Raw genomic sequence first — 26,466 nt, 5'->3', positions numbered from 1 at the left:
CCTTCTTGTAATAAGAACAAAAAGATTTGTCTTTCTTTTTGAATTTAAAGTACCGTGAGTTCCAATGTACAGAATAAAAATCACAAGTTCTTCATTTGGCACTAAAGCACACCCTCAAAGGTAAGAAAACAAAAACTTAGTAAGAGATAGTTCAAACAGACTACGGACATACACAGTGACTGGAACACTGGTAGCTAATCTTACAGAATGGTACTAAGGCACAGTGAGTTTCAGAACCAAGGTAATAAGTGGAATATTAAGATTGGGAACGGATTTGGAAAAAACTATGCAGATACTCTAGAAGAAAATAACATTAAGGCCACTTGGCTTTTAATATTTTTTATATACAAATCAGGAAGCATAAAAGTACAGGAAACCAGAACTATTGTACCAAAGTTCTGGAACAAAGGGACTACAAGAATTGGAAAATATGGAAAAACAGTACACGTGGATAGTCATCTTAACCAAAGGGTAGCATCTGTTGAGAATATAACATTTAGTTGCCCCATAAATGAATGCAGTTGGACCTTATTCCTTACCTTTCCATTTAGGACAATGTTTTGGCTTCCACACAGAACTGACTGGCGACTGACTTTGTTTCCAGATGCCTGAGGAAAAGCAACAAAGACCCTGTGTGAGATCAATGGATTCTATAAACCGAACTCTTATCCAGAGAGAGGGGTGTATTGGAGGAAGAACTTTATCAAGGATCAGGAAACAAAGGGTTGAGGATCAGGACAAGGGTGGATGAGGATGACAGAACTTGTAAGGGTGTGTGTGGGAATCAAAATCAATCAACAAATATTGAATTTGTACGCAAGGTTCTATGTTACCTAAAGAAAAGGACCAAGAAATATTTTAAGATGTAGTGCAAGTCCTCAGAGGCTCTAGTTGAAGACACAAAGCATAAATACAAGCAATGGCAATCAAGGTCTGAGAAACCGAAATGTATTTTTTCATAGAAACAAATGGTGATGAGGTTCTCAGGTCATCTGGAAAAGCCCATTTAACCTAAAATATCAGTACCAGTTTTATGCTAACAGTACCACAAAACCTAATCAACACCTGCAACCATGTTTCTGTGAAGAAAACATTCAGAATTCCAGCTTGGGATTCCAGGATCACAACAGTGTTAGTCAACTAACCTTTATTAAGCACCTGATGTGTGCCAGGCACTGAGCTAAGTACTGGGGATACGAAGAAAAATAAAGAACGGCCTCAGCTGTCAAGGAACACTGTTTAATGGTCTCCTACCTGGCAACATCCTCACTCACTTTACCTTTCTAAGTAGAATACAGGATTCTCACAGCTTAAAGCTGAAGGTGGTAGCTCCCATAGCCTGAGACATAAACTTCAGTAGGGCAGGAGCTGGGGAATGAGCAACAGCAAAAGTGGAGTACTGGAGTCTATGAGCTAAGTAAAATTTTAAGGAGATTTTCAGGAAACTTGCAGGTCTTCTTTCTTTTCTTCTGTGAGCCCCACACATAGGCCCTCTGACTTCAAAGAATCACAGAATGTTAGAACTTAGAGAAAATTTAGTCCAAAGCTGAAACAAGCTTATGGAGCTGAAGTGATTTGCCAAAGTTCACACAAGAGGCAGGCTGTCATTTGAACAAACCCTGGTGTTCTGATTCCAGATTCAGTATTTCTTCTGCTACACAGACTGATCATAGACAGATGGGGGGGGGGGCAATGAACTTGAATGGGAAAACTAGCCTCTAGCTGAAATTTAGCATTTCCTTCAGTTATGTCAGTTATGGAGGTGGGTAACAAACATTCTGAAAAGGGGTCAATAGGTCTTACCAGACTTCCAAAGGTACCCATTACACAAAAAAGGTCTAGAATCTGTGCATTACATCAGGACTCCACTCCAAAGCATGACTGATATTTCATTTAAAAAGCAGCTTTTTGACAAGTCCAGCATTTTCAAAAGGAAGAGAGAAAATTAAGTAGTCTAATCAGCACTGATATTTTAAAGCCTTCTTATGTTTTATTTTTAGGACACACTACCAGGTCTGTTGCTTTCAACTATCATTTCTTTTTCTAGCCCAATGTTGAGATGGAGAATAAGCTGAATTACTGTAACTTTGAGATTTTCTAAAACTTTTCATATCAGGTAACAAAAACCAGACTGGGAATAAAGGGTTCCTTTCCCAGCCCTTCCCTCTCTCTACTCCTCTTGCCACTCCTGTTTAGAACTTACAGAACATAGGTGCTAACAATAGGTTTCTGCTGGAGTGAAAGGAAAACTCAGCTACATTTCTGAGGAGAACTAGGTTGGGGCCTTTTAGGCATTTGCATTCAGGGCTTTAGATAACAGCGTAATAAGTTTGGAGATGAAAGATAGGATGGGGACTAGAATATTGGGGCTACAGAACCCAGCTACTTGGTAGCTTCGAGGAAGAATTTTACTCTCCCAGTAAGTGCTACCACCAATGCAGACCCTGGATTAGCAACAGGAAAGGACAAATCTAAATGAGGTGTGTGGCCAATGCCATGCAGTGGGCATGGAAAAGGAATTCCTGCGGCAGACCTTCCCATGCAAAGCCTGCTCAAGTTGGCTGTATGCACCATACATAAAACGTTAACGAACGACACACAACGTGGATCCAGGAAGCACCCAAACTAAACAAATAGAGATATGCAGAAAGCATCTCAGGGTAATGGCATAGCACTGGATTCGGAGTCATGAGGTCTGGCTTCTCATCCAAACTCTGGGCTTCCTCTGTGTGTTCTGAAGTTAAGTCACGTCCCCTCTCTGGGCCTCAGTTTCCTCATCTGTACAAGGGAGATCTCTAAGACTCCCTCCGGTTCTGCGGGCCCGGGATGATTTCTCCTCCCGAGGGAAGAAGGCAGAGGGCAGTGCGAACAAAGCAAAGGGGAAGGGGGGCGGGGAGACCCGGGGACCTGCGCCCCACAGGGGACAAGTGGCTTAGACGAGGCTAAGTCCGGGAGGGGCAGGACGCAGGGGAGGGGCTGGGGCTGCCCGGGGATGGGCGGGAAGGCTTAGACATCAGCGGGGAGTTGTTCAGGACGACCTGCCCCCTCCAGCCCCCGCCCCGTTCCCTGCGACCCGGCGTCGCCCAGCGCACCGTCTCGATGTACTCGGACTTATTGTAGAGTTGCTCGCTCAGCTCCATCTCGGCAACCTCCGTCTCCCAAGCTCAAGTCTCCCTTCCTCCCGTTTCCGGTCTCTACCGTCACTTCCTTTCTGGAAGGGGAAACGCCCATCCCTCCCTCCTTCAATTTCTCCATTGGCTCCGCCCTCTCGATCGATTGCTCTGCGCTCCTCCAGCTGGATTCGATCGGTAGTTCGGCGAGCGGCCCCTGACGCCTGGGTTGAACTGGCGGGAGTTGGAAGGGGCGGGCGCTCGCAGCTGGGCTGGGGGCTTCTCTTGGCCTCGGCGGGGCCGGGGGGCCGGCGGGAAGGAGCCGCCCCCCATCCTCCCCTGGTAGCTGCAGCCATGGAAGACCCAGCGGGGAAAGTGCTCAGCTGCGAGGAGAAAGAGAAGGTGCCCGGTTGGGGGTGGGTGGGAAGGGGCCCCGAGATGTCGGGGTGGGGGTGGGGTCGGCTCAGGGAGGGCTTTCCTCTCCGTCTCCCCGCTGCTGAAAGTGAGCCCTTGGGGTGGATCTCTCGTTGCCCCTCCCCAGCCCCCATCGCCCGGGACCTCGTGTTTACTTCTGACAACGACATTTCTGTAGCGCTTTAAAGCTTGCGAAGGCTCCACCCCTGCTGTCTGATTTAATGCTCCGCCAGCCCTGGGGAGGCCACCCTCATTTACAAATGATAGAGCCGACGCCGAGGGGACCGATCACCCAGCGTAGCCAGTTTCAGTCTGACGCAGCATTCGAACTCAGGTTTTCCTGATTCCAAATCTAGCGCTCTATCCACGAATTATGCCCCTCCCCCGTAGGACGTAAGCTACTCGAGGTCAAGCGACTGTGCTGGTTTGTTTTTTTTTAAATTTGTGTTCCCGGTGACCAGGTCGGTGCTTTGTACTTAATCTTCAATTCAGCAAGCACTTATTAAACACCTACTGTACACATGATGCTAAACGCTGCTGATGCCAAGCCCCAAACAACTAACATCCTTCTCCTTGGATTGAAGCGCTGGTTCTGGAATGCTCATTCTCTCTATTCTCCACCCCCAGGAAGGGTGGGTGGGGAAACCTGAGGTTAGGAGGAGAAAAATCCAGGGAATATTTTCTATTCAGAGAACTTCAGAAGCACAGAAATCAAACTGTGATTCTCCTGCTCTCACTGCAAAAGCTCTGATACTTCCTACTTGGGCCAGCCCCTTGTCTATAGTCTAGGTGGCCAGGCCAGTATTTCTTTTGTGTTTCTTTTGGAAATGTGTAATTCTAGATTGATGCCTTTCTCTTTCCAGTTGAAGGAAAAGCTGGCATTCTTAAAAAGAGAGTACAGCAAGACACTGGCTCGATTGAAGGTAGGACATTTTTTTCCTGGAAAAACAAATGCTGCCTTCACAGATGACAGTATTATTATCATGCTGCTTATTATCACTTTAGTGGAATAAGCTTTGAGGAAACTCAATTTTACTGAACTTGCTCCTGGGCCTGCTTTTGTTTTATCTAGCGTGCTCAAAGAGCTGAGAAGGCAAAAAATTCTTCGAAGACTGAACAGAATTGCATGCTTAAACAGGAAATGGCCATACAAACAAACTCAGGTACAAAGTAGCCAATTCATTTGTATCTGCCGAACTCATTTAAATTTTTTTGGATATTATCTTACAAACAAGACAGAATTTTTTATTTACTTTCTATGTTTAAACTTTATCTCTCAACTTTCAAGTATAAATTTTGGTTTAGATGGGATAAAGGAAAGAAAAGAATTTAGGAGAGAAAGGAAGAGAATTTGGAGAAGTAGGTAATTCTTGAAGTATGGGGGAAAAACTTTGTCAATGAAATTAATTCTCTATGTAAATTAGCTTTAGGATTACGGTAACTAGCAAGCTGTTCAAAGTTTGAATGTAGTACTGTATTGTAACCTCTTTGAAGGTTGGGGAACATTTATCTTTGTATCTTCCCACAACCTACCACAATGCTCTAAACATATTCAGAACTTAGTATTGGAAGAGTAACAACTTTTAATGAATGGTAACAATTTATATTCATATAGCGCTTTTGCATTCATATACACTATCTTTTTTTTGATCCCTACAGCATCTTTTTGAGGTGAATAGGGCAATTATTATTGTCCCCATTTGATCAATGAGAAAATTATACCTTCAAGAATTCCTATTTGTCCATGGTTACTCAGTTGGTTAGTAAAGGAGGCACGACTTAAATTCAGATCTCTTTTTTTTGGTCCACTAATTTTTTTCCACATTAGTGGAATATCTCTTTTATAAAGTTTGTTTCACTTTTTCTCTTGAATTGTAGTCTAATGCCTAACATGCTAGTCATAAACTATTTTTGTCTCCACAGAGCCAGAAGACAAAGTATCTCTTGGTGATAAATTAGAAACATGCACACTACAAATCAATGCCTGTCTTAATGCAGAAACCAAGGAGAAAACAGCTGTTGAACTGGACTTTGAGCCTGAGTTATCGAGCACTGGTGATGGCTTATCAGGAGTATGTTCTGAACGTGTAGGTGATAACTGCCAGGAGAATTTCCTTTATAGCATCACTGGACCAGATAATGAGAAAAAGCAAAATAAACAGCCATTGAATAGAATGAAGAACCAAAAAAATACACTAGTATCAAAAGGAAGTGAATCCTTCTTTGGTTCTGATTCACTTATAAATGCTGGACAAAGACAGCAAAGACAGGTGTTTTCTACAGAAAATTCTGAGTTACCAGTGTTTCAGATAAGAAATCAGTTTTCTTGTGGTGAGAGTGAGATCCAGAATTCTCCCACACCAATCACAGAAATCAGTGAATGTCCTGTTGCTACTGAACTTGAAAATGATGCCAGTGCAATTTTGAAAGAAAATAATCTCCCTAAGATGGCTGCACTTTCTTTACACAATCCTTTGAATGACAGTAATATTCAGCAACTTGAGTGTGTTCCTCTTGAAGAAATCTGTGATAGCTATAAACTGGCTGCCCAGTGTTCAATGAATCTTACTCATGTTTCACCTAAAAAATTAGAGGAAGGAGGGAAAGAATATGTTTTCTCTCCAGGTGACCGGATGGTAAATGTTGACATGAATGTGGATAAAAAGATGTCTAGCACTCTCACCTTGCCATCAGATGACAGAGCATTTTCTGCAAATGAGCTCAGTCATTCCTTAAGCAACACCACACATTCTGATGAACAGAATCATAGCTTGAAGCCTTTCAGATCTTCTGGTAACCTACTTGATAGTAGAGGTGAAAATATTCAAAAGAAAGAGGTTCTAAGTGAGACTGTGAGCCCTACCATAGAAATAATCTCTCCTGGTCCTACAGAAAATCCACTAAATTCTTGTACGGTGCTTGATGGTCTTCTGTTTCCTGTGGAATATTATGTTAGGACAACACGACAAATGTCAAACTGTCAGAGGACAGTAGACCTGGAAGCTGTAATTCAGAGCCAATTAGGTGTAAAAAGAAAGGGATTTAAGCATAAAAATAAACAGGTAACTAAAAATTTAGATCTGTCCTCACAAGAGCAAAGTGAACTTCCATTATCTGACCAAGGAAGTTCAAGTAGTCCTTTCCAAAACTCTTTCTCATCAACCACTGAAGGTAGCCTTGCTGCTTTGCCCACTGAAGACAACGATTTTGCTCTGAATGCTTGTAAAAGACGATCAAGTAGAAGATGCAGAGGGAAAAGATTCTTTTGCAAAAAAGGAATCGATGACCAGGACTCAGAGCTGCAAGTTCCTGACAAGCTGGATATTAAAAAACCCAAGGAAGATGCTGCCTTGTGCAAAAAAGCCCCAAGGAAAAAAGCACATGCTCGGGGTAAAAAACCAATCACAGACAAATCAAGGTGTATGCTTGCTAATGTTAACAAAAAAGCACCCACATCGATAACACAAGGTATTGCATGTTCATTTCTTTATGCCTATATTAGGCATGCGTTCCATTCCATAAAAATCAGCATGTTAAAAGTCCACCCAAACATCATCTTATTCACTGGGAGGAAGTTGTAACTAATGCTAGAGGTGATTTGTGGACCAAACCAATTGTCTGTCAGTTTGAGAACCAACTGACAGAATTTCATCTTTTCAGCCCAGGTTGGGTGTTCAGTGGCTTGGAGTCAGGAAGACCTGAATTCAGATCCTGCCTCAGATATATGCTAGTTATATCACACTGGGCCACTTAACCTTTCTCAGCCTGAGTTTCCTAATTTATAAAGTGGGGGTAATAATAGCACCCACTTCCCAGCATTGTGAGGGTCAATTGAGATAACACGTAGAGTTTTGCAAAACTTAAAACATTCATAAATGCTAGGTGGTGCAAGTATTCCAGTTTTATAGATGAGGAAACAGGCTCAGAGAGGCTGTGATTTGTCTGAGGTCACACAGTAATTGTCTGAACTAGGACATGAGTCTTCTGACTCCTACCTAATTTCTTCTACTACTCTTCCTGCCCTATCACGGATTAGTAAACTTTCATTTTGGTTAGTGTAGGAAATCAAATTTATTGGGACTAGTCAAAAAAAACCAAACAAACCCTGATTTGGGAAACTTACTGTATTCTCCCGGGAACCGAACACATGGGCAGAATAGTCCTCACATTTCTACTTACTCTTCCTCTCCTCCACGGTCCCCGTTAATATTTCCAGCAAAATCCTAAATCAAGAGATATCTGTGTCTCAACTACTCCCATAGTTAGGTTGAATTCCTCAGTGCAGTTTTAAGAGTAGTATAGTATATGTTAAAAGTAATATAGACTCAGGGTCTTAACAGGGAAGGTATCCTATTGAAGCTTAAGAGAAAGCTTTATTTAGCTCAATCTACTTTTTTGCAGATACAAGGTGTCCCGGCCTCTCATTAATGAAAAACAAAACAAAACAACACAGAAACCTTACTTTCAGTACTGTATAATACTGAAGTGTTATTAAAAATTATCTAGGGACTTGAATCCTACCCCAAGGTACTGGATAAATGACTATGAAAGCCAATCTAAAATGTTTTTCCTTTCAAGTTTTAATTTATTTTTTTCTTTTTTTTTTGTTAGGGAAACAAGATTGTATTCAAAAAAAGGACCTTCAATCTTCCATTGGTGATGACTCCTCGATTGTGGATAATACCAGTTTTGATCTTTCATTTCATCTTAAGAATGAGATACTCAGTTTTGAGAAGTCATCATCAAGCATCAACATCACTGACTTTGACTTGCCTGATGAGGACTTTGGTTTTCTTAAGCTTGAGAAATTAAAGTCTTACTCAGCACAACAAATTGAACCTTTTGATTCAGGAAATGGTGGAAAAAAGTGTAATGATGGAGACCGTCTTGTTTTGGAAGAACTGACGCCTAAAAAAATAGTTACGGAAAAGGAGAATTTAGCAGAGGATATTATTACTGTAACAAGAAACTCACAGCCAAAAAAACCAAAGCATGTTCCTCAAAATATGCTACTTTTCACGCCTTCTTGTACTAACCTACCTAACACAAATAACCAGCTTGAAGCAGATGTGTGTTCTCCTGTTTTCCCTCTCCTAGGTGCCACTCCAGTATTTGGCTCCCAAATTCACAGTGGAAATGTGGCTACAGAAATTACTGGACCTACTTTTTGTACACCTAGATGTACTTACTTGAAAAAACCAGACAATCTTAGTGGAGATAATCAGTGTATCAAATCACCCAGTGCATTGAAATTGGATACTAACATGCATTCATTAGGTAGGGAAGTCAAAAAGGAGCCTGACCAAATAGTACCTTCTTCTGAAAGGAAATTTGACAGTGACTGTGGTTCTCAAGAAACTCTTCCATTGGTTGACTCGATCACTTCCAAAGAAAGACCACTATTGGGAAGCACTTTCCAGGTATGATTTTTCACTTCTTAAATTTAAAAGAAAAAAGGATTGATGCCTTTCATTGTTATACTTATTTTTGAATATATGCTTCCCCTCACCTCAGGTAAGCCATACCTTGTAACTAACATTAAAAAAGAAAGGAAAAAAGTTGGTTTAACAAAACCAACCGGTGGCTCTATCTGCAGTATTCCACACTCAACTTCTACAATGAAGAGAGGGAAATACATTCTCTTAACTTTCTTCAGGGTTGACCTTGGTGGTATATACTAATTACAGGGTGCTCAGTTTTATTGTTCTTTACATTTCCGTTGCCATTCTATATGCTGTTTTCCTGCTTCTGTCTGCTTTACTCTGCATTGGTTCCTGTATGTCTTCTCATGCTTCTCAGGCACATAGTAGGTGCTTATTAATAAATGTTTATTGATGGATTGCTTTAATTCTCATTTGTCATTTTTATGGCTTGGTCATATTTTGCAGCATTCATGTAGCACCATTTATATAGCCATTTGCCAATTGATGAGCACTTTATTTCCAGATCTTTCTAAGAGAAAATTACTGCTATGACTATTTACTGTATATGAGACCTTTCTTTTGGACTTTCAGCTCTTTGGCATATATCCCTAGAAGTGGGATCTCTGGATCAAAGGGTATGGGCATTTTAGTCACTTTCTTAACATAATTGCCAATTACTTTTCAAAATGATTATACTGATTCACAGTTCTACCAACAACATATTAGCATGCCTGTCTTCAAGCAGCCCAGCATGGACTATTTCCGTCTTTTATCTGTCATGTTGCTGAGTGTGGGTTGAAACCTCAAGAATTGTTTTGATTAGAATTTTTCCTACTATCAGTTGTTAGCAGTTACCAGTTTGTCTTTTGAAAACTATTTGTTCACATCCTTTGACCACTTATTCATTAGATAATGGCTCTTAATACTTGTATATCTTGGATATCAGAGATAAGAGATGTTAACAGTCTTTCCTAATCAACTGTTTCCCTTATTCTAGTGCATTGTTTTTGTTTGAGGGAAAGATTTTCAATTTCATGTTAAGGAAGTTACCAGTTTTATCTTTTGTGATCTCTATGTCTCCTTTGGTTAGGAATTTTCTGCTGTAGTTGTGAAAAGTACCCGATTATTGAAATATACATACATATATATACATGGGTTCTTAATCTTTTTTCTGTCATGAACCTCACTCAGACTTGGGAAAGGGGTCCATGACATAACAGTGTGGTTAAAACTATGGAATTCCTTTCAGAATAGTATTTTTTAGCACATAAAGTAAAATATATAGGATTACAAAGGCAGCAATTATGTTAAAATAATTATCAGAATTCTAAAAAATTCGTGAACCCCTCCCAGGTATAAGATGTGGGTCTAAACCTAGCTCTTGTCAAAGTTTATGTTCCTGAATTATTGAGTTTGATTGTTTCTAATTCTGGCTTATCCTGTTCCACTGATCTACTTTTCTATTTTTTAACCAGTACCAAATGATGATTACTGCTTTATAATATAATCTCAGGTCTGTAAGTGGCTATTCCCTTCATTCCTACTTTCTTGCCCCATTATTTCCCTTGAGATTCTAAATCTTTTGTTTATAGCCAATGAATTTTATTTAGCTCAATAAATTGCCCACTTGTTAAACATGCTTTGAAGAAATCAAGCAAATGTCTATCAAGTAATAATTAATTAATGAGTTCTTGATGAATTGGCCCTGAAGCTAATTAGATTAAAACATTGGAAATGTCTAGTTAGAAAATGTTTCTAATGTGTTCTTTTGACATGACCAATATTAAACCTTAATTAAGGTGGTATGGTTAACCTAAAATTCATCCTTAAAAATTGAAAAATTGTTTTAAAAGAACTGCCTTTTTAATGAAGATATATCACTGAGGCTTACTGCTCATTTTAGAAAGAAAATAAAAACATACAACATTGAAATTTTAATTAATGTAGATATAATGCTCATAAATTTTAAGTTAATATGCCGACTTCTTTCTCCCCACAGACTAAAGTAGCAGAACATCCTGGTGAAATTTGGTGTGATAGTTTGAAACTGGGTAACCTACAGCTAGTTTCAAAGTTAAAGGTCAGAAGGCTATCTTCTTTACCTCATTGTGTCTTTAATTACTGACAAATCAGATAAGTTCTGAAAATAGGAAAATTTGATCATGCTACTGCCCTCTATTTAAGAAAATATAAGTACTCTTTATATTCTAGTGGGATATATAAGTATTCTTTCAAGTCAAGTATAATTAAAACTGAAATAAAATCAGTTCAATCCTTTCCCTCCCCTCTTTTTTGTGTTAAAAAGGTTTTCTTGTAAGGGATATGGATATTTTAAATGTTTTTAGGCAGATTGTAAAAGAGTAAATTATATGAAGCCATTTCTGAGGGTATTTAGCTTGTTGAAACATTTTAAATTGGACAAGTTTTGTGCCTGAGTGAAGGGAGATTATTCTATTCTTCCTACCTTTCTTATAAAGAGAAGAAACAATGAACAGCATCACATTACATTTTAAATAGTGTATTTTCCTTTTACATATTCTAGATTGTAATGCTTGTCCCTGTAATCTTTTTGCTACAATTTCATTTAGTAATACAACTAATGTTTAATTGGTCATTGGATTACAGGATCTAATTGAACAAGGTATAGGTATAACTTTTGATTCCTGAAAACTGAAATTAGAATTAACATGGTTGCTAATTCCTGGATTAGCCCTTTTTTCCTCCCCTAATCTCCATGCTACGTAGGTGGTATTTTTGGTGTGACCGTGCTCTCTGATTAATTATTATTTTAAAAGTCCACACCTATAAAGTAGGGAGTTTCATTCACATTACAAAAAGATCTTCATCTTGCAAAAGAATTTGCACTAACTTCCCTTTAAGAAGTTTTAGAAAGGATCCTAGACCTTCTGGATACCTAAGGATGAAAAAGCATTTACTAAGCACTTATTTTGCGGTGGGCTGTCTGCTAAGTGCTGCTAATACAAATGCAAAAGCAAAGATAGTTCTTGCCTTCCAGGAGCTCATGTTCCAATTGAGGAAGACTATAAGTGTAAGGAGTCTGGTGACCAGGAGGGGGCACTTTGGACTTGAAAATTACTGGAGTCGCTATTGAGGCCTTGTAGATTGATCTGTTTCTTTCAAGAATTAATGGCTAGTTAATTTTGATCTTGGCTGCAGAACTGAAGGAACAGCAAGGCTGCTGCTGAGTTTGTTGTATCCAGGGAATAGGAAGACTGAAGCGTGGCTGAGGTATCCCTGATATAGTGGGCCAGGCGAGGCAGTCACCAGTCTGGTGATCTTTTTGAAACTTATAATTTCACCTAATTTATAGGTATGGACTTTTAAAATAATAATTATCTTTATCAGAGTATGTCTACACCAAAAATGCCATCTGCCAAGAATGGTGATTGGAAGAAATGGGCGATCCAGGAATCTGCTCTTATATGTAAACTCTTAATTTCACTTTGCGGGACAGAAGTCAAGTCCAGCTGCTTCATCTTACAGCTGGACTGTAGCTAAGAACCACAGGGGTTAAGTGACTTGGCGTAGGTTACAGATATAGCAGTATGTGGAAGAGCTGGAGTTGCAGTTCAAGTCTTAAGACTCCAAATCCAAAGTGATTTACACTGCACACTATACCTTAGCTCCTCTACTGCCTTTAACATAAGATTTGATTTGTACTCTTGATTTGTACGCAAAGCAATGTGTTTTTACTTGCTAATACTTAGCCTCAAGTTTTATCATCCTTGTAGTCATGAAAATGAGGGAAAAACAACACAAAGCAGGTAAATCCTTGCAGATACAATGCAAACATCCTCTTATATTTCATATACTTCAAATCTCAAGTGACTGAAAACATTTTGGGGGTTTTTTTTAACATCTATTTGTAGTATAAAAATGGGTATTGGTCTTGTACTGGAAATTAGGACTTAAATGTTTGTGTTCAAGTCAGTGAGCCAGGAGCATCAAGCACTATTAGGTGCTTGCAAAATACAAAAATGATTAGAATAAAGTCTTATCCAAAGCTTAAGGCTCTCATGGTACAATTGGCAAGACCCGTGAATCTAATTTTCCTTCTGCCTGAATAGAACTTTAGTTTAATTTAACCCTCTATTTAGGATCCTATCAAATTATTACTTTTGAATGGCTTTTTTGGTAAAGTCTCATAGGTTACCTGTCTAGCCCTTCCCTGAAACGTGAGGCCCCCATTTGCACAGACATCCCAGACAGTTGGTTGTCAAGCCTCCACTTGGATGCATCTCATGATGAGGAATTAGGAAAATTTACATAAAACAAACAATATTATGGGTGGCAGCAGGAAGCTACTAGCTTTGGAGTCCAGAGACCTGGCTCTGAGTCATAACTCGGCTCCTTAACTTTGTGTGACCTTTTGAAGTCACTTCAGTTCATTTTTCTCACCTATAAAATGGAGACTATAATCCTTGTATTGCCTGCTCCAAACAAAGGGTTGCTATGAGGGAAACACCTCATAAACCTTAAAGAATGATTTAAGTATGTGCTCTTGTTTTATTACTTCACATTAACTGCTGTTCCTCCCTTGTGACAGAATCCTTCAGATTCCTGTTCTGTGGATGTGAGTACTGTGTGGTGGGAAGTAACCGGCTGTAAGGAGTCATGTATCATAACTGCCTGTGAATTTACAGTTTCTCTCTGGAAATCTCTGGATAACTGGCAATGGAGAAAAGTTTACACATGGCATTTCACAGAGGTAGGAATCAGAGATGTTTGTAGGTGGAATTGACCATAAAAAGAACTTGGTTTGCATAAGGATAAAGGGGTACAGCTTACCCACAAAGCAAAAATTGGTAAGCGAGAGTCTATTATTACAAGCCACATTTAAAGTATTTGAGATTTTGTCAGATTTCTAATTTGACTTCCTATGTTTGCTTTTACCTCTGCTTTCTAAAATATGATTCTCCATGTTATCATATTAGTTAATTTTTTTGTTGGATCAGAGGACTCTTTGCCCTTTACCAAGCCTTTCTTAATGCTGATTCCTTTCCCAGAGTTTTATTCGTAACCTCTGATAACACTAAGAAAAGAGATATTTGTAAAGGTGTAGTATTTGGCGAGTGGGGTGTATCACTTTATCACCCACCTCTTAAAGTTTGGGAGAATGCTCTGGCATTTCAAGATCAAACTAGAAAGTGATCATTAAGAACTTTGGAAATTTAATGAAATGAATGAAAAAATGAAATAAATAAAACAGTCAAGAAATGGTTCTTTTTCTTTATTGTTGTTTGATTTAGATTCCAGTACTACAAATCATTCCACTTTGGGATGCTTGTAATCTTGTGTGTGTTGCTTTGGGACATCTAGAAATTAGAGAAATCAGGTATGTAAATGTAAAGCTATGTTTTTTCTTTATTATTGAAACCAGCAAATTTTTATTGAGTACCTACTATTCTCTACTAAGCATTAAATACCTATTTATACTGTGAATTTTGAAAGGATTTTGAATTTTCATTAAAAGAGCAAGACCTGTAAACTCTTAGGCATTAAAATGGCATTTTTGAATTGTAACATGTTTTAGTGGAAAGAATGTATAGAGGCCCATATTCAAATTTTGTCTCCCATACTAGCTGTTTGACCCTGATCTTTCTGAGCCTTAGTTTGCTTGTTCAGAAAATGGGAGGATTAATAATACATGTGAGGGCAATGTTTTGTGACCCGTAAAATACCATATAAACCTGAATCAAAAATGGTTTCCTTTTAAAGTATGAAGTAGAAAAGATATGCCATTTCTGTACCTCCAAAAAATTCCTTTCCATATTTTAATCTATATATACAAAATACAAAATTTTCCTTATGTTTTTTTTTTCATTCTAATTTGGTTTAGATTATTGTTTTGTTCTGATGATGAATGCTTAAAGCAGTCACTTGTAAAATCTGGAAATATAAAAGCTGTGCTTGGACTTAGACACAAGAGGCTAGTGTGTAGCAATGGGACCCTTCATGATCACCAAGTAGACCTCATGACCTTTTCAGGATCTGGAAGGTAAAAGAAGCATTATATATCTTTTTCATTTTATAAGCTAAGGAGCTAGTTTGTTCACAGGGTTTAAAGTATAAATTGAATGACAAAAGGGTGGTTTCCCTATCTTGTGGTTGTACCTGGAAAGAGCAGAGGACAAGCTGAGCATTTATGGGGATTTTTCAGGAAACAATTCAAATGCATAGGTGGAGGGGCCATGATAGGCAAAAATAGTAGAATAGAAATGTTGAGAGATAACTGGGAGCTCTGGTACAAGGTAGGTGTGTTAGCAGAGCACAGGTTTTTCTGGTGGGGAGACAAAGGGAAAAAAATTGTTCAGGAATTAGAAATTATGTCTTTGTCCTATTTTATCTTGAATAGTATTGGAGAGTTACCTTTATTTGATTTTCTATTTTCTGTTTTATCTCTGATTTGGCTAAAAAGAAATAGGCAAGAAAAGAGAGAGAAATATTCTGTTTAGAAAAGAATGAAATTTCTGCTTTGTTATCAAATAATCTTTGAAATAATGAATGAATCCTAAGTGTCTGTGCCACTTTTGGTATGTAGAAAGATTAAGTTCTTTCCTTTTAAGTTGCTTATATCCTTAAAAAGGTGACATTAAGAACTTTTTAAAGTGTTTTCTGTTATTAAAATTTTGTGGTTTGACCTTTTTTTGGGTACTGGATTAGTTATTGGGAGAGGCCAGTAGAGAGACTTGCCTAGGAAAATCTTTGGTATGAGGTTCCAATTTTTAATAACTCTTTAAAATATAGAAGTAAAGAAAAACAGACCTTGATGTCTCCAGAAGAAACAATCTTGGCTTTTGCTGAGGTTCAAGGGATGCAAGATGCTTTGCTTGGCACAACTCTGATGAGCAATATTGTTATCTGGTAAGTTTTCCTTTTGTGGTGAATTTTGAAGTCAATATGCAATAAAATTTCATTAATTCATACCTAGTGTGGAAAAAGTCAATTTGAATTATAGAATACGTGTGTGTGTATAGATTGCTTTTTATTTCTAACAAGAAAAAAATCTGGCATCCACATTATTTTTTCCTTTGTTTTAATTCATGCTTTTTGTTTATGCTACATTATATTTATTTTTGAATACATCTCTCTAGCACACTGAGCCATCCCTTGCTATAAAGATTTAAAAAGGAAGAATGGAAAAAAAAGCAGTTCAGCAAACCCAACCAGCACATCAGCTATGCCTGATAGTGTATGCAATATTCCATACCCGTAGTCTCTTACTTTTGGAATGAAGGAAGGGAATTGATTTTTTAAAAAACCTTTTCTTTGGAGCCAAACTTGGTCATTATAATAAAATATTTTTGAAGAAATATAATTTTATTCTTTTTAAGTATGTATAGTAACCAGAATTAGTTTTTTAAAGTTCAAGATGAGATGAAGGGCTTTGATGGTGGGGTCTTCTGACTGGCCACAGAACCAGGGAAGTGCCTGGACTATTGTCTTACAAACTTTCTCTAAAATCTAGAAATAGATAATTTGGACTAACAATGTAAATTGTTCTGTAACAACAGGACAGTTCATGATTTAAAAATAATGTTTTTCAAAAGCCTGGTGAAAAGCATTGTTGAAATAAAGGAGTCTTTTGTTGTTGTTGTTGTTAGAAGACAGAGCTATTTTATGGTCAAAGAGTTTTGTTTTTGTTAAGGTAATAGGGTAACTTCTGCCCAGAAAATCTTTGTCCATTAATCAGCATATAATTTCTGTAGAATTGGAGTACATAATATGATCCCTTTGTAACTCTCAATGATTATGACCTTTCAACTTCCATCTTTAAACTTGGGGTAAACTTAAAATTTTGGGTGTTTCGAATGGAGGCCCTTTGCATTAATACACTAGGGGAGACAGTGTCAGTGAGATAGTATCCCTGACTTTATAGAGTTTAGGATTGAGGAGTAGAGAGAGGGATGTTCATGTGACCCAGGCCCAAATATTCAGTACAGTATAACATAGTGTACAGGAGAATTTAATTTAGAAATGAGAGCTATAAAATGCTATGTGAAGTCAGACGAAGCAAAACCATTTCCTGTTTGGGGAGGATCAGGGAAAGCGTGAAGGAGGAAGCCCACAGTGACCTTTATATCTACTTACATGACATCTTCTGATCTAGAACATGAGGGCAGGATGACAGATTTAATCTTCAGACAAAATGTTGTGCTTGCTTTTTCTTCTTCTCGACTTAGGCCCTTCCAGTTAGTTCATTTAGGTATTCTAGAATGAGCGAAGGACAAAGGTCTTCTTGCCTTTTGATAAGACCTTATAAATTATTACAGGTAGTTATGTGAATTACATTACCGTCTGCAGCTTGGCTTATTTTTTAACCACATTTGCCCAAAGCTTGTTCTGTTTTCACCTTTCCTTTTGATTTTTTATCCTTCTTATTGTACCCCTTTCCCATTTGGCTGTCTCCTAGTCACACAGCTCGGTCTTCTCTTTCAAATTCATCCTATATATTTTCAATGCCCTACATCACCCTTCTAGTCAATGATTCTGGTTTGCCAAGAAGATAAAATGGACGTCTCTCAAGTGGGTATTCATGGTCCACCTTAGTCTGGTCATGACTCGCATCTCTAATCTTATCACTGAATACTTTCCTCCATGAGTTTTTGCTTATTTGAACTCTCCTTCTTGATCCAGAATGTACCAAAAAAATTGCCATTTCCATGTCTGTTCTCATGTATCACGATATTACCCTTTCAACATCTAGTACCTATTGTTTTCTTACTTGTATGACACACACACACACGCTATCAGCACCTGTTATTCATACCAAGAATAAATATGTGTGCAAATATATGTGTGTACGTATATTAATATACATGTGTGTATATAACACTTGTGTGGATTGTATGTACAAATAAAAAGTGCTTTTGGTGCCCATCGCTGTTATGAGTAGTGATCTGGAAAGCCTTCACGGAAGACTTGAATTAGGCCTTAAGGTAATAATAGAATTTGCATAGGCGGAAGAGAGGGTGGGTGGGGAGGAACAAGTGGCATGCCGAGTTAGCAGAGTAGTGTGAGCAAAAGTAGAAGCAGAATGTAGTGAAAAGGGGGGCTTTTGGGGGGAGTAGAAGGATTACTAATTTAAGAATCTACACTAATCCAAAAAGCATTTATTAAGTTCCTCATATTTACAAGGTTCTGTGTTAGGCTCTGGGGCTATAGAGGAAGTTGAAATCATTAGTGTTAGACCTACATTATGGAGCACATTTAATGCCAGGCTAAAGAATTTAGACACTGTCTTTTAAGTAATGAGGAACCACTGAAGATAGGGAAATGACATAAGGAAAACATAACTTTTAGAAGACTAAATCTGGCAACAGTGTGTAGGATGTATTGGGTGGAGAGGAGACTGGCAGCAGCAAAAGCCGTTTTGTTAGCAACATTTAGGAAGCTAACGCAATAGCCTGAGAATACGGTGATAGATGATGGTTATAGTGCAAATGGGAAAGGAGACATGGATGAATATTAAGGAAGAATCTATGTGAGTTGTCCCACTGATTAGATATTAAGTGAGTATCAGAGATGACTGATTTAGGCCATGGATAACTGAGAGAATGAAAAAAAATAGGGAATTTAGTGAGAAAGAGCTAGTTTGGAGATGGGGAGGATAGAAAATTTCCCATGTTTAATTTCAGGTGAGGACAGATATCTAGTAGAAATACTTACTGTGCAGTTGGAGAAAAGCTATGGTTCAAGAGAGAGATGAGAGATGAAGATGGATTTGGGACTCCCTCGTACAGAGCTTGTGGTTGCAGCTGTGACAGCAGAAAATCACTGAGCTCGCATTTTAATTTGGATGATTATTAACTTTACCACAGTTAAGTAACATCCCTGCTTCTTTTCTTGCCAAAAGAGTCTAGGTTCCTAGGACAGACATGCACAACCTGCAGCTCACCAAAGGATTTCCTCTACATACGAAGGATGTTTTCCTCTACATTTTTCAAAGGCTGCCGAAATCCTTTGGCATGCTGTAAGTGTGAGCAGCCCACTGGCCCCAGGTTGTGCAGGCCTGTTCTAGGAAGTGGAGAGGAGAAAGTAGGGAAGGCAGTGTTGTGATTATTCATGCCCTAGTTCTAAAGTGAAGTCCCCCCTCCCTTCAATTTAACTCAATAAACATTTTGTTAAGCACCTAATACTACATGGTGTTGTACTAGGTGCTGTGCATATAAAAATAAAAGTAATCCCGGCAAGAAACTTACTTTTCTCTGTGAAGTTTAGGAGAGAACCCCAGTGGCACCATTCTGAAGAAGCATCTGTGTAGCCAGTCCCGTTCTTCCCCCAGGATTCCTAGGCAAGCCGGTTTCTGCTCTGAGTGATTGAATTCACCATTATTTTCATAACTCTAATTAAAGCTAAGTAGAGGTTCTGTTAACACTTTTGCTTTCTCTTTTTTCCTCTGCTTTCTCATTTCATATCTCTTCTTTTGCCTTCCTCTTTTCTTCCTTTATCTCCATGTCCTTCTTATTTTTCTGAAAGTTCTGTTATCAGCATTTAAAAGCACCTAGGTGGTATAGCTGAGTCAGGAAGACCTGAATTCAAATTCAGCTTCAGACACTTACCAACAGTATGGCACGGGGCAAGTCACTTAGCATGTCTGCTTCAGTTTCCCCAACTGTAAAATGGGGATAATAATAGCATCTATTTATGAGGGTTTTTATGAGCATCAAATAAGATTATATTGGTAAAGCTCTTGCAAACCTTAGAGGGCTCTTAAAATGCTAGTTCATTGTTGTTATTTTTATTCTAACATATACCTTTTGAAGGCCTGCCCAAGTCTCCCCCATCCCCACCAAATGAATCCTTTTGCTTCTTCCTCAATCAGATTTATTACTAAGGGAACTTCCCAGGCCATCGTATGTCTTAGAAAGTTTAGACATCACAGGATATGTTATACACTCAGAACAGTTGTGTGTTAGTCTCTTGAACCCAGTAGATTGAAACACTGAAAAATCTCTGTTAATGGGGTTTTTCTTTTCAATTCCTAATGACACAATAAATCTCTGTTCATTTTCAGTTGTGTCTGATTCTTCGTGACCCCATGGGGTTTTCTTGGCAAAGATACTGCCTTAGTTTGCCACTTCCTTTTCCACTTCATTTTACAGTTGAGAAGACTGAGGCAAATAGGGCTAAGTGACTTGCTCAGGGGTCTTACAGCTACTAAGTGTCTAAAGCCTGATTCGAACTCAGATCTTCCTGACTTGAGGCACAGCACTCTATCCACTGAGTTACATAGGTGTCCTAGGACATAGTAAAACCACCCCAGTTTAATGTGACAGTTTAGCTGAGTTAGAGAACTAGTGTGTAGACCTGTAATTGACTTACTCTGGCTATAAGCAAGACTAAGGTACTCTGTCCCTTAGTTTTTCAGTAATTTATTTCATGGGGATTTTGTGAGGGAATGCACAATGTGAAATTCATTCAGTTTCCTAGAATGAAAGTAATGGCATTCTTTCTTGAACACTAAGTTGCCTATTTAAAGGTTATAAAAATTCTTGTTTCATTGGTATTTAGGAATTTAAAAACTGGTCAACTTCTGAAAAAGATGCAAATTGGTAATTCCTACCAAGCTTCAATCTGTCACAAAGCCTATTCTGATATGGTATGTATCTTTGTTAAATTTTAGTGCCTTATTTGTAAAGGAGTAGGAACTTAAAAAATTCTTTCTCCCATTTCTTTATTTTCACAAAGGAGGGTAAGTAAACTTAATCTGGTATCATGAAGGTCATGGATGAAAAGACATTTTAGAGCAAAGTAATAGGTTTCTTTTTATAGCTATAAATTCAGTGACTATAAGTATTTAAGGGCTAATAGCCTTAGCGCAAGCCAGAAATAATGTTGAAAAGTATTCTCTGTAACATTATCACTGGCATCCTACCTGGCTACTTGATTTTAATAAGGCTGCCAATTATGCCAGATTGTGGTGAGTGTTTTTGTGATAGGAATTTTTTTTTAGAAGTGATGAATTAGTCTCAAATTCCTCCATATCTCCACTCTTTTTGTCCCCCCCCCCCCAAATTCTTTGTTTTTTTCCACATAGAAAAGTTCCAACATAGAAAGGAGAGAAGAATGTTTTATACGTGGTGTACTAGGTCATCCTTGATTTACAAGTGGCCCATCAACATGAAAAGCCCTTTAAAGCCACCATCATTAGTAGTGGCAGCCCTGGCAGGTTTAATAGCTGCAGGATGTCACCACTGCCAGGCCATAGGAAGATTTGTTCCTGACATCCAGAGTTGAAATATAAACACATAGCCTATAAAAAACACCCTTTGGAATTGTTAGGTTTTATAGTACCATTAGTTCCAGGTTATACTGGGTAAAATATGACTTTTTTTGGCTGATCTGGGAATCCAGTCACTATAAATACTGTTGTTTTTTATGAGAAAATGTATTCTAAGTTCCAAACAGCTTACCTAAAAATAAACTTTTGAAACAGTATGAGTTGGAGACTATGTGCATTGAATGAACAACTTCAGCATGTCTCAGTGTCCTGAATTTATTCACTCCCCTTTGCCAATTTTTAATGAAAAAAAAATGGAACGTGAAAATAGCAGTAAACATGTTAGACAAAGGGAAGGAAAAATGCTGGCTATGGTATAAAACTGGTGGTTGGTATGAGTAAATAAAATTGGCTGTTTCAATGGATAGCCAAGTGGGAGGGACAGTATCCTCCTCCCATATTGTGTCCTGGCAAGACAGCTGGTGTGTCCTTAACTGAAAAACGTCAGGAAAACCCTGAGCTCAAGTATCACCTAGTCCAGATTGACAGTGGATTTATTTATTCCTACTTGAAAAAAGCTAAATCAATGGTTAAATCTTAGATACTAGTATCTGTGTTCTCATCATTAACATTTTATGGAACAACTCAGCATCAATTTTATTTCATTGCCAACAAATTATTATTTAAAAAAAAATTCCTAATGGTTTCATTGACAATCTGTTTTTCCTTCCAAATTAGGGGCTCCTGTTTGTTGTTTTAAGTCATCCTCATGGTAAAGAAATTGAATCAATGGGAAGTCCTATATTTCAATTGATTGTAATCAATCCTAAGACAGCCCTTAGCGCGGATGTACGGCCCTACTCACTTCCCCAAGGCCATACTGGAAGGCAAGTGTACAAGGGGTACTATATAAAGTCTTATATTTCTTAGAAGTAATTCTGTCTCCAAAAGGTTTGGCAACAGAGGAACAGGTGAAATGCCGGTTCAATTCCCACACGTAAAGAGGCAATAGCAGAACATCAGCAGTAATCATATCTGACTTTATAGAGTGCCTTAAAGTTGTCAGAACACATTACAAATATTTCATTTGATCCACAAAACTAACCTAGGAAGGTTGGCGCTCTTATATCCCCATTTGACAGGTGAGGAGCTGCCAAAAAGCAAGCAGGTTTTTTTTTTTAAATCATTAGTCCGATATTTGTAATATCCATTAGATTTTTTTAACCACATAATTATTTATTAATTATTTGCCGTGTCACCTAGGGGCCAAAAGGCAAGTAGTTTTTTTTTCTTAATCAGTGGTCTAGCTGATATCTATATTATCCGTTAACTCCTCTTATGCCAAGTCCGCAATGAGAGTGTTATATAAAAAACAGGTAGAAATGTGGCAAGTATGTAAATTAAACTCTAAGATCCCTATGTTTTGATGCTATTCCTATGTGGTTTTATTGGATTTCAGAGCAGTGCAGTTTGCTTTGTGGGTATGAGCCAATTTCATCATTTGAGCTAATACCTATCTCTTCTACTCCCTACTCTGCATTATTTCCATCAAGAAAACTTAAAAAACACTACCATCACACTGCCTACTTGGAAGTTGCATATATTCCTCCTAAAAATTAGATATTGTATTTTATTTAGCAACAATGAAATTCTCCACTTAAAGAAGTTTTGAGAAAAGGTTCTTTAGTTTATTTTGTAATAGTTTATGTAGACATTTTTGCTTTGAAATCATTGACCTATTGTCACAGTCTCAGTTCATGGTCTCTTGATGTAGCCTGAATTGCTTCTCTGTCATTATTTTTGGAAATATTTAACTACTGGCTCCATACCATTAATAATGATATCTCACAGGATTTCCTGGGGTGGATAGTACTTATTTGTAATATATCACTTTTTGTTATTATGGTAATCAGTTCCTCTCTTAAGGCTGTTATTTTTAAAATGAAATTTCTCTGAAAATTTAGCAATGCATTGCAGTCATTTAGTTGAAATGGTAAATTTCTTTTTATAAAGCTCTATACATATATGTATGTTCTAGATTTCCTGCCCTATGCACTATTCTAAGCAGGAAATTGAAGAAACTGTAAGATCATAGATTTAGAGCTGAAATGGAGTTTCAAGAAAATCCAAGTCCAATCCCCTCATTTTACAGATATGGAGACTGGGGCCAGAAGAACCGAATTCAGTTAATCAATAAACATTTATGAAGTGCCTTTACTATGTACCAGGCACTATGCTAGGCACTAGAGATACAAAAAGTGGCAAAGACAGTTCGTGCCCTCAAGGAACTTGCAATCTAATGGAAGTGACTTATTTACATAAGTCTTGCAGATAGAAAAGAGCAGAGCTGAGATTATAACCAGATCCTCTGACTACATACTCAGCCTTTTTCTTACTTTGGCATGCTCCTTTACAGGTCATCTAGTCCAATTGTGGCAATTTTATAGGTGAAGAAACTAACGGCCAGTGAGGTGGTAATCCACTTTGCAAATTAGCAGAAGATAATTAATGCACTGTAACACAAATATGTGGATGTGTCCCAATATATGGGCTAATTGTTAAAACAAATACTTCTCTTCCATATTTTTTTCGAGGGGAGAAGGGAGGGCCATTGGGGTTAAGTGACTTGCCCAAGGTCACACAGCTAGTAACTGTGTCAGGCGTCTGAGGCTGGATTTGAACTCAGTTCCTCCTGACTCCAGGGCCTGTGCTGTACTCACTGCACCACCTAGCTGACACATGTACTAGCTGTGTGACCTTGGGCAAGTCACTTAACCCCAATTGCCCTGCCAAAAAGCAAAAAAAAAAACACCCACAAATCCTTCATCAGAGATTCATTTAGAGGTAAATATAATTGCTGTGGACACTAGATCAGCATCAAGTCATACTGTGTTTTTTCCAACTTGAAAGGGAAGTATTCTTTGAGTTGTGTTAATATAATTTAAATGCAGAAGTTATATTTTGTTTTCTGTGCTTGGTATCAGGTTTCTGGATGGCGAGGTGAAGGATACTTTAGCAGCAGCTGTACTAACTTCTGGAACAATAGCTGTTTGGGACTTGTTTCTAGGACACTGTACTGCTCTGCTTCTGCCCAATTCTGATGGAAATTGGTCTTTCGTTAAATGGTCAGGTACGGATTCTTGTCTACTAGCTGGACAGAAAAATGGAAATGTCTTTGTGTACAGTTACATATAAGGTTAGGCCAAGAGGAATGCAAATGGATCCATGGACATATGTGAATGCCTTCAATACCTCTGGGATTGTAACTCAAAAGGAAAGTGACTGTCATCATTTTGAAGCAAATCAAGTATTTTTCTGCTGATAAATTCTTCCCCTCAAAAAGCTGAGGTAGTTTCATTTTCATCTTGTTTATTTAGAAATTTATTTTTGGTTTTGAGGAATATGCTGACTTTGAATGTTTCATTAATACTGGGCTTATTTATTGTCTAATTTAGCTGATATTTTTTCTTGGTTCCACATTTGCACTGAAATGAACAATTTAGCTGATAACTTAAACTTGAATTACTAATAAATTTTAGTTTTGTAACATTCTGCTTGGAAAATAATTTTTTCCCCATTTACCTATTATAATAAAATTTAAGAATTCTAGGGAAAGGGAATTTTTATATAGTCTCTGGAATCAGTGACTCTTCAAATTTGATAGTAATTTTTGGTTAGCTTATTGTATTATGGTGATCTTTAAATACCTTTTATCTCCTCCTATTCCCTTCCCCCCCCCCAAAAAAAATTGAACAGTCCCAAAAGAAACCCAGATCTAGGAAAATAAAACTCTTACCATAAACATGCATAGTCCAGCAATACAAATGGCCACATTGGCCATGCCTCAAAATTATGTATCTTCATTTCAAGTTCATCACTTCTTTGGCAGGAGGTGAGTGGAATGTTTCATCTTCAGTCCTCTGGGGTCTTGGTTTATCATTGCATTAATAATCAGAGTTCTAAAGTCTTTCAAAATTTTTTTTCTGTAATGTTATCATATAAATTTTTCTCCCAGTTCTGTTCCCTTTAGTCTACATCAATTAATAGAAATGTTCCAATTTCCTCTAAAACTGTTTTGTTATTTCTTACAGCACAGCAATATTCCATTACTTTCATATACCATAATTTTGCTTAGCCATCCCTCAGTAGGATGGTTTCTTTGTTTCCAATTTTTGGCTAGTACAAAAAGAGCTGCTATAAATATTTTCACACATTAGGTCCTTTTCCTCTTTCTTTGATCTCTTTGAGGTAAGGGCCTAGTTGAGTCAAAGAACATGCAGTTTAATTAGGAGATGTATTTGTCATCTTCTTCTTTTGTCATCTTTGCTAGTCTGATTCATTTTCATTTCTCTAGCCGAGGGAGATGTACATGTGGAGAGATATACAAAAATAATATTCAAAGTAGATACAGCGTAGTTTTGGGGGAAGATAGTAGCCACTAGGGGGATCCTAAAAGGTATTTGTTGGGTTGAATCTTGAAGGAAACCAAGGATTAAAATTGAAGGATTCTAAGAGGCAGAGGTGAGGAAGGCATACATTTCAGTCCTGGGGTCTGCCAATGCAAAAGTCACAAAGGTAGGAGATAGAATTCATAGTGCAAGTGAAGAAGAGTAGAGTATCATAAGACTAGGCTGTGCCAGACGTAATAAAAATTGTAGTGGTAAATTTATAGTTTTTATGTTATATCAGTCAAACTATCAAAGTAATACTTTACAGAAATCAAATAATAACATTTCCTCTGGAGAAACAAAAGATCTAGGATACCAGCAGAAATAATGAAAAGGGACAATAATTCTAGACCTCAAACTAAGAGTCATCCAAGCCATTTAGTCCTGGGTAAAAAATAAAGAGGTACATCAGCAGAACACACTAGACAAGGGAGAATCCATCTATGATGGAACTCAATAATCCGGTATTCAGTAAACCTCAAAACAAGCTACTTAAGAAAGCTTCCTATTTGATTAATCTGCTGAGAAAACTATTAAGTCTAGGAGAAATTAGGCTTACACTTATACCTCATGCTGTATTCCACAATAAATTCAAAATGGATAAATGATTTTACTATTAAAGATAATACCATTAAAAAATTAAATACGAAGTAGATTTTATACTTTCCACAGCTATGGGTAGGAGAGGTATTCATTCTTAAATTTAAAAGGTTGGAGGCAGTTACAAAAGTTATAACTGAAAAGCTTTTGCACAAATTAGTTGCATCTAGTACAAAAAAAAGAAGTCATGGGGAAAAAAATCTTTGTATTAAATTTATTAAGTATTT

At 37.8% G+C, this 26,466-nt stretch overlaps 2 protein-coding genes across 3 annotated transcripts in view; one reads left to right on the top strand and one right to left on the bottom strand.

The window, feature by feature from the left end:
- The window catches only part of DCTN5 (dynactin subunit 5), a 31,364-nt gene extending 28,179 nt beyond the window's left edge, over window positions 1-3,185 (bottom strand). For both annotated transcript variants that reach the window (XM_036738159.1, XM_036738158.1), the window contains exons 1-2: window positions 3,093-3,185; window positions 540-608 (exon numbers count right to left, since the gene is read on the bottom strand). In XM_036738159.1, coding sequence (XP_036594054.1) covers window positions 540-608; window positions 3,093-3,140 — 117 coding nt within the window. In that variant the 5' untranslated portion in view covers window positions 3,141-3,185. The remainder of the gene's footprint in view (window positions 1-539; window positions 609-3,092) is intronic.
- Window positions 3,186-3,307: 122 nt separating this feature from the next.
- PALB2 (partner and localizer of BRCA2) lies at window positions 3,308-24,737 on the top strand. The gene is made up of 13 exons (XM_036739315.1): window positions 3,308-3,512; window positions 4,388-4,447; window positions 4,597-4,687; window positions 5,448-6,992; window positions 8,136-8,944; window positions 10,947-11,027; window positions 13,515-13,676; window positions 14,218-14,303; window positions 14,808-14,966; window positions 15,716-15,832; window positions 20,483-20,570; window positions 21,930-22,078; window positions 24,176-24,737. Exons 1-13 carry the CDS (start codon window positions 3,465-3,467, stop codon window positions 24,384-24,386), a joined length of 3,606 nt encoding a protein of 1,201 aa, XP_036595210.1. The 5' UTR covers window positions 3,308-3,464; the 3' UTR covers window positions 24,387-24,737.
- Window positions 24,738-26,466: the final 1,729 nt, after the last annotated feature.

This window comes from Trichosurus vulpecula, chromosome 9 (genome assembly GCF_011100635.1).
Source record: "Trichosurus vulpecula isolate mTriVul1 chromosome 9, mTriVul1.pri, whole genome shotgun sequence".
Taxonomy (NCBI): domain Eukaryota; kingdom Metazoa; phylum Chordata; class Mammalia; order Diprotodontia; family Phalangeridae; genus Trichosurus; species Trichosurus vulpecula.
The sequence above is the reverse complement of the archived record's forward strand: the minus strand, read 5'-3'. Positions and strand labels throughout refer to the sequence as shown.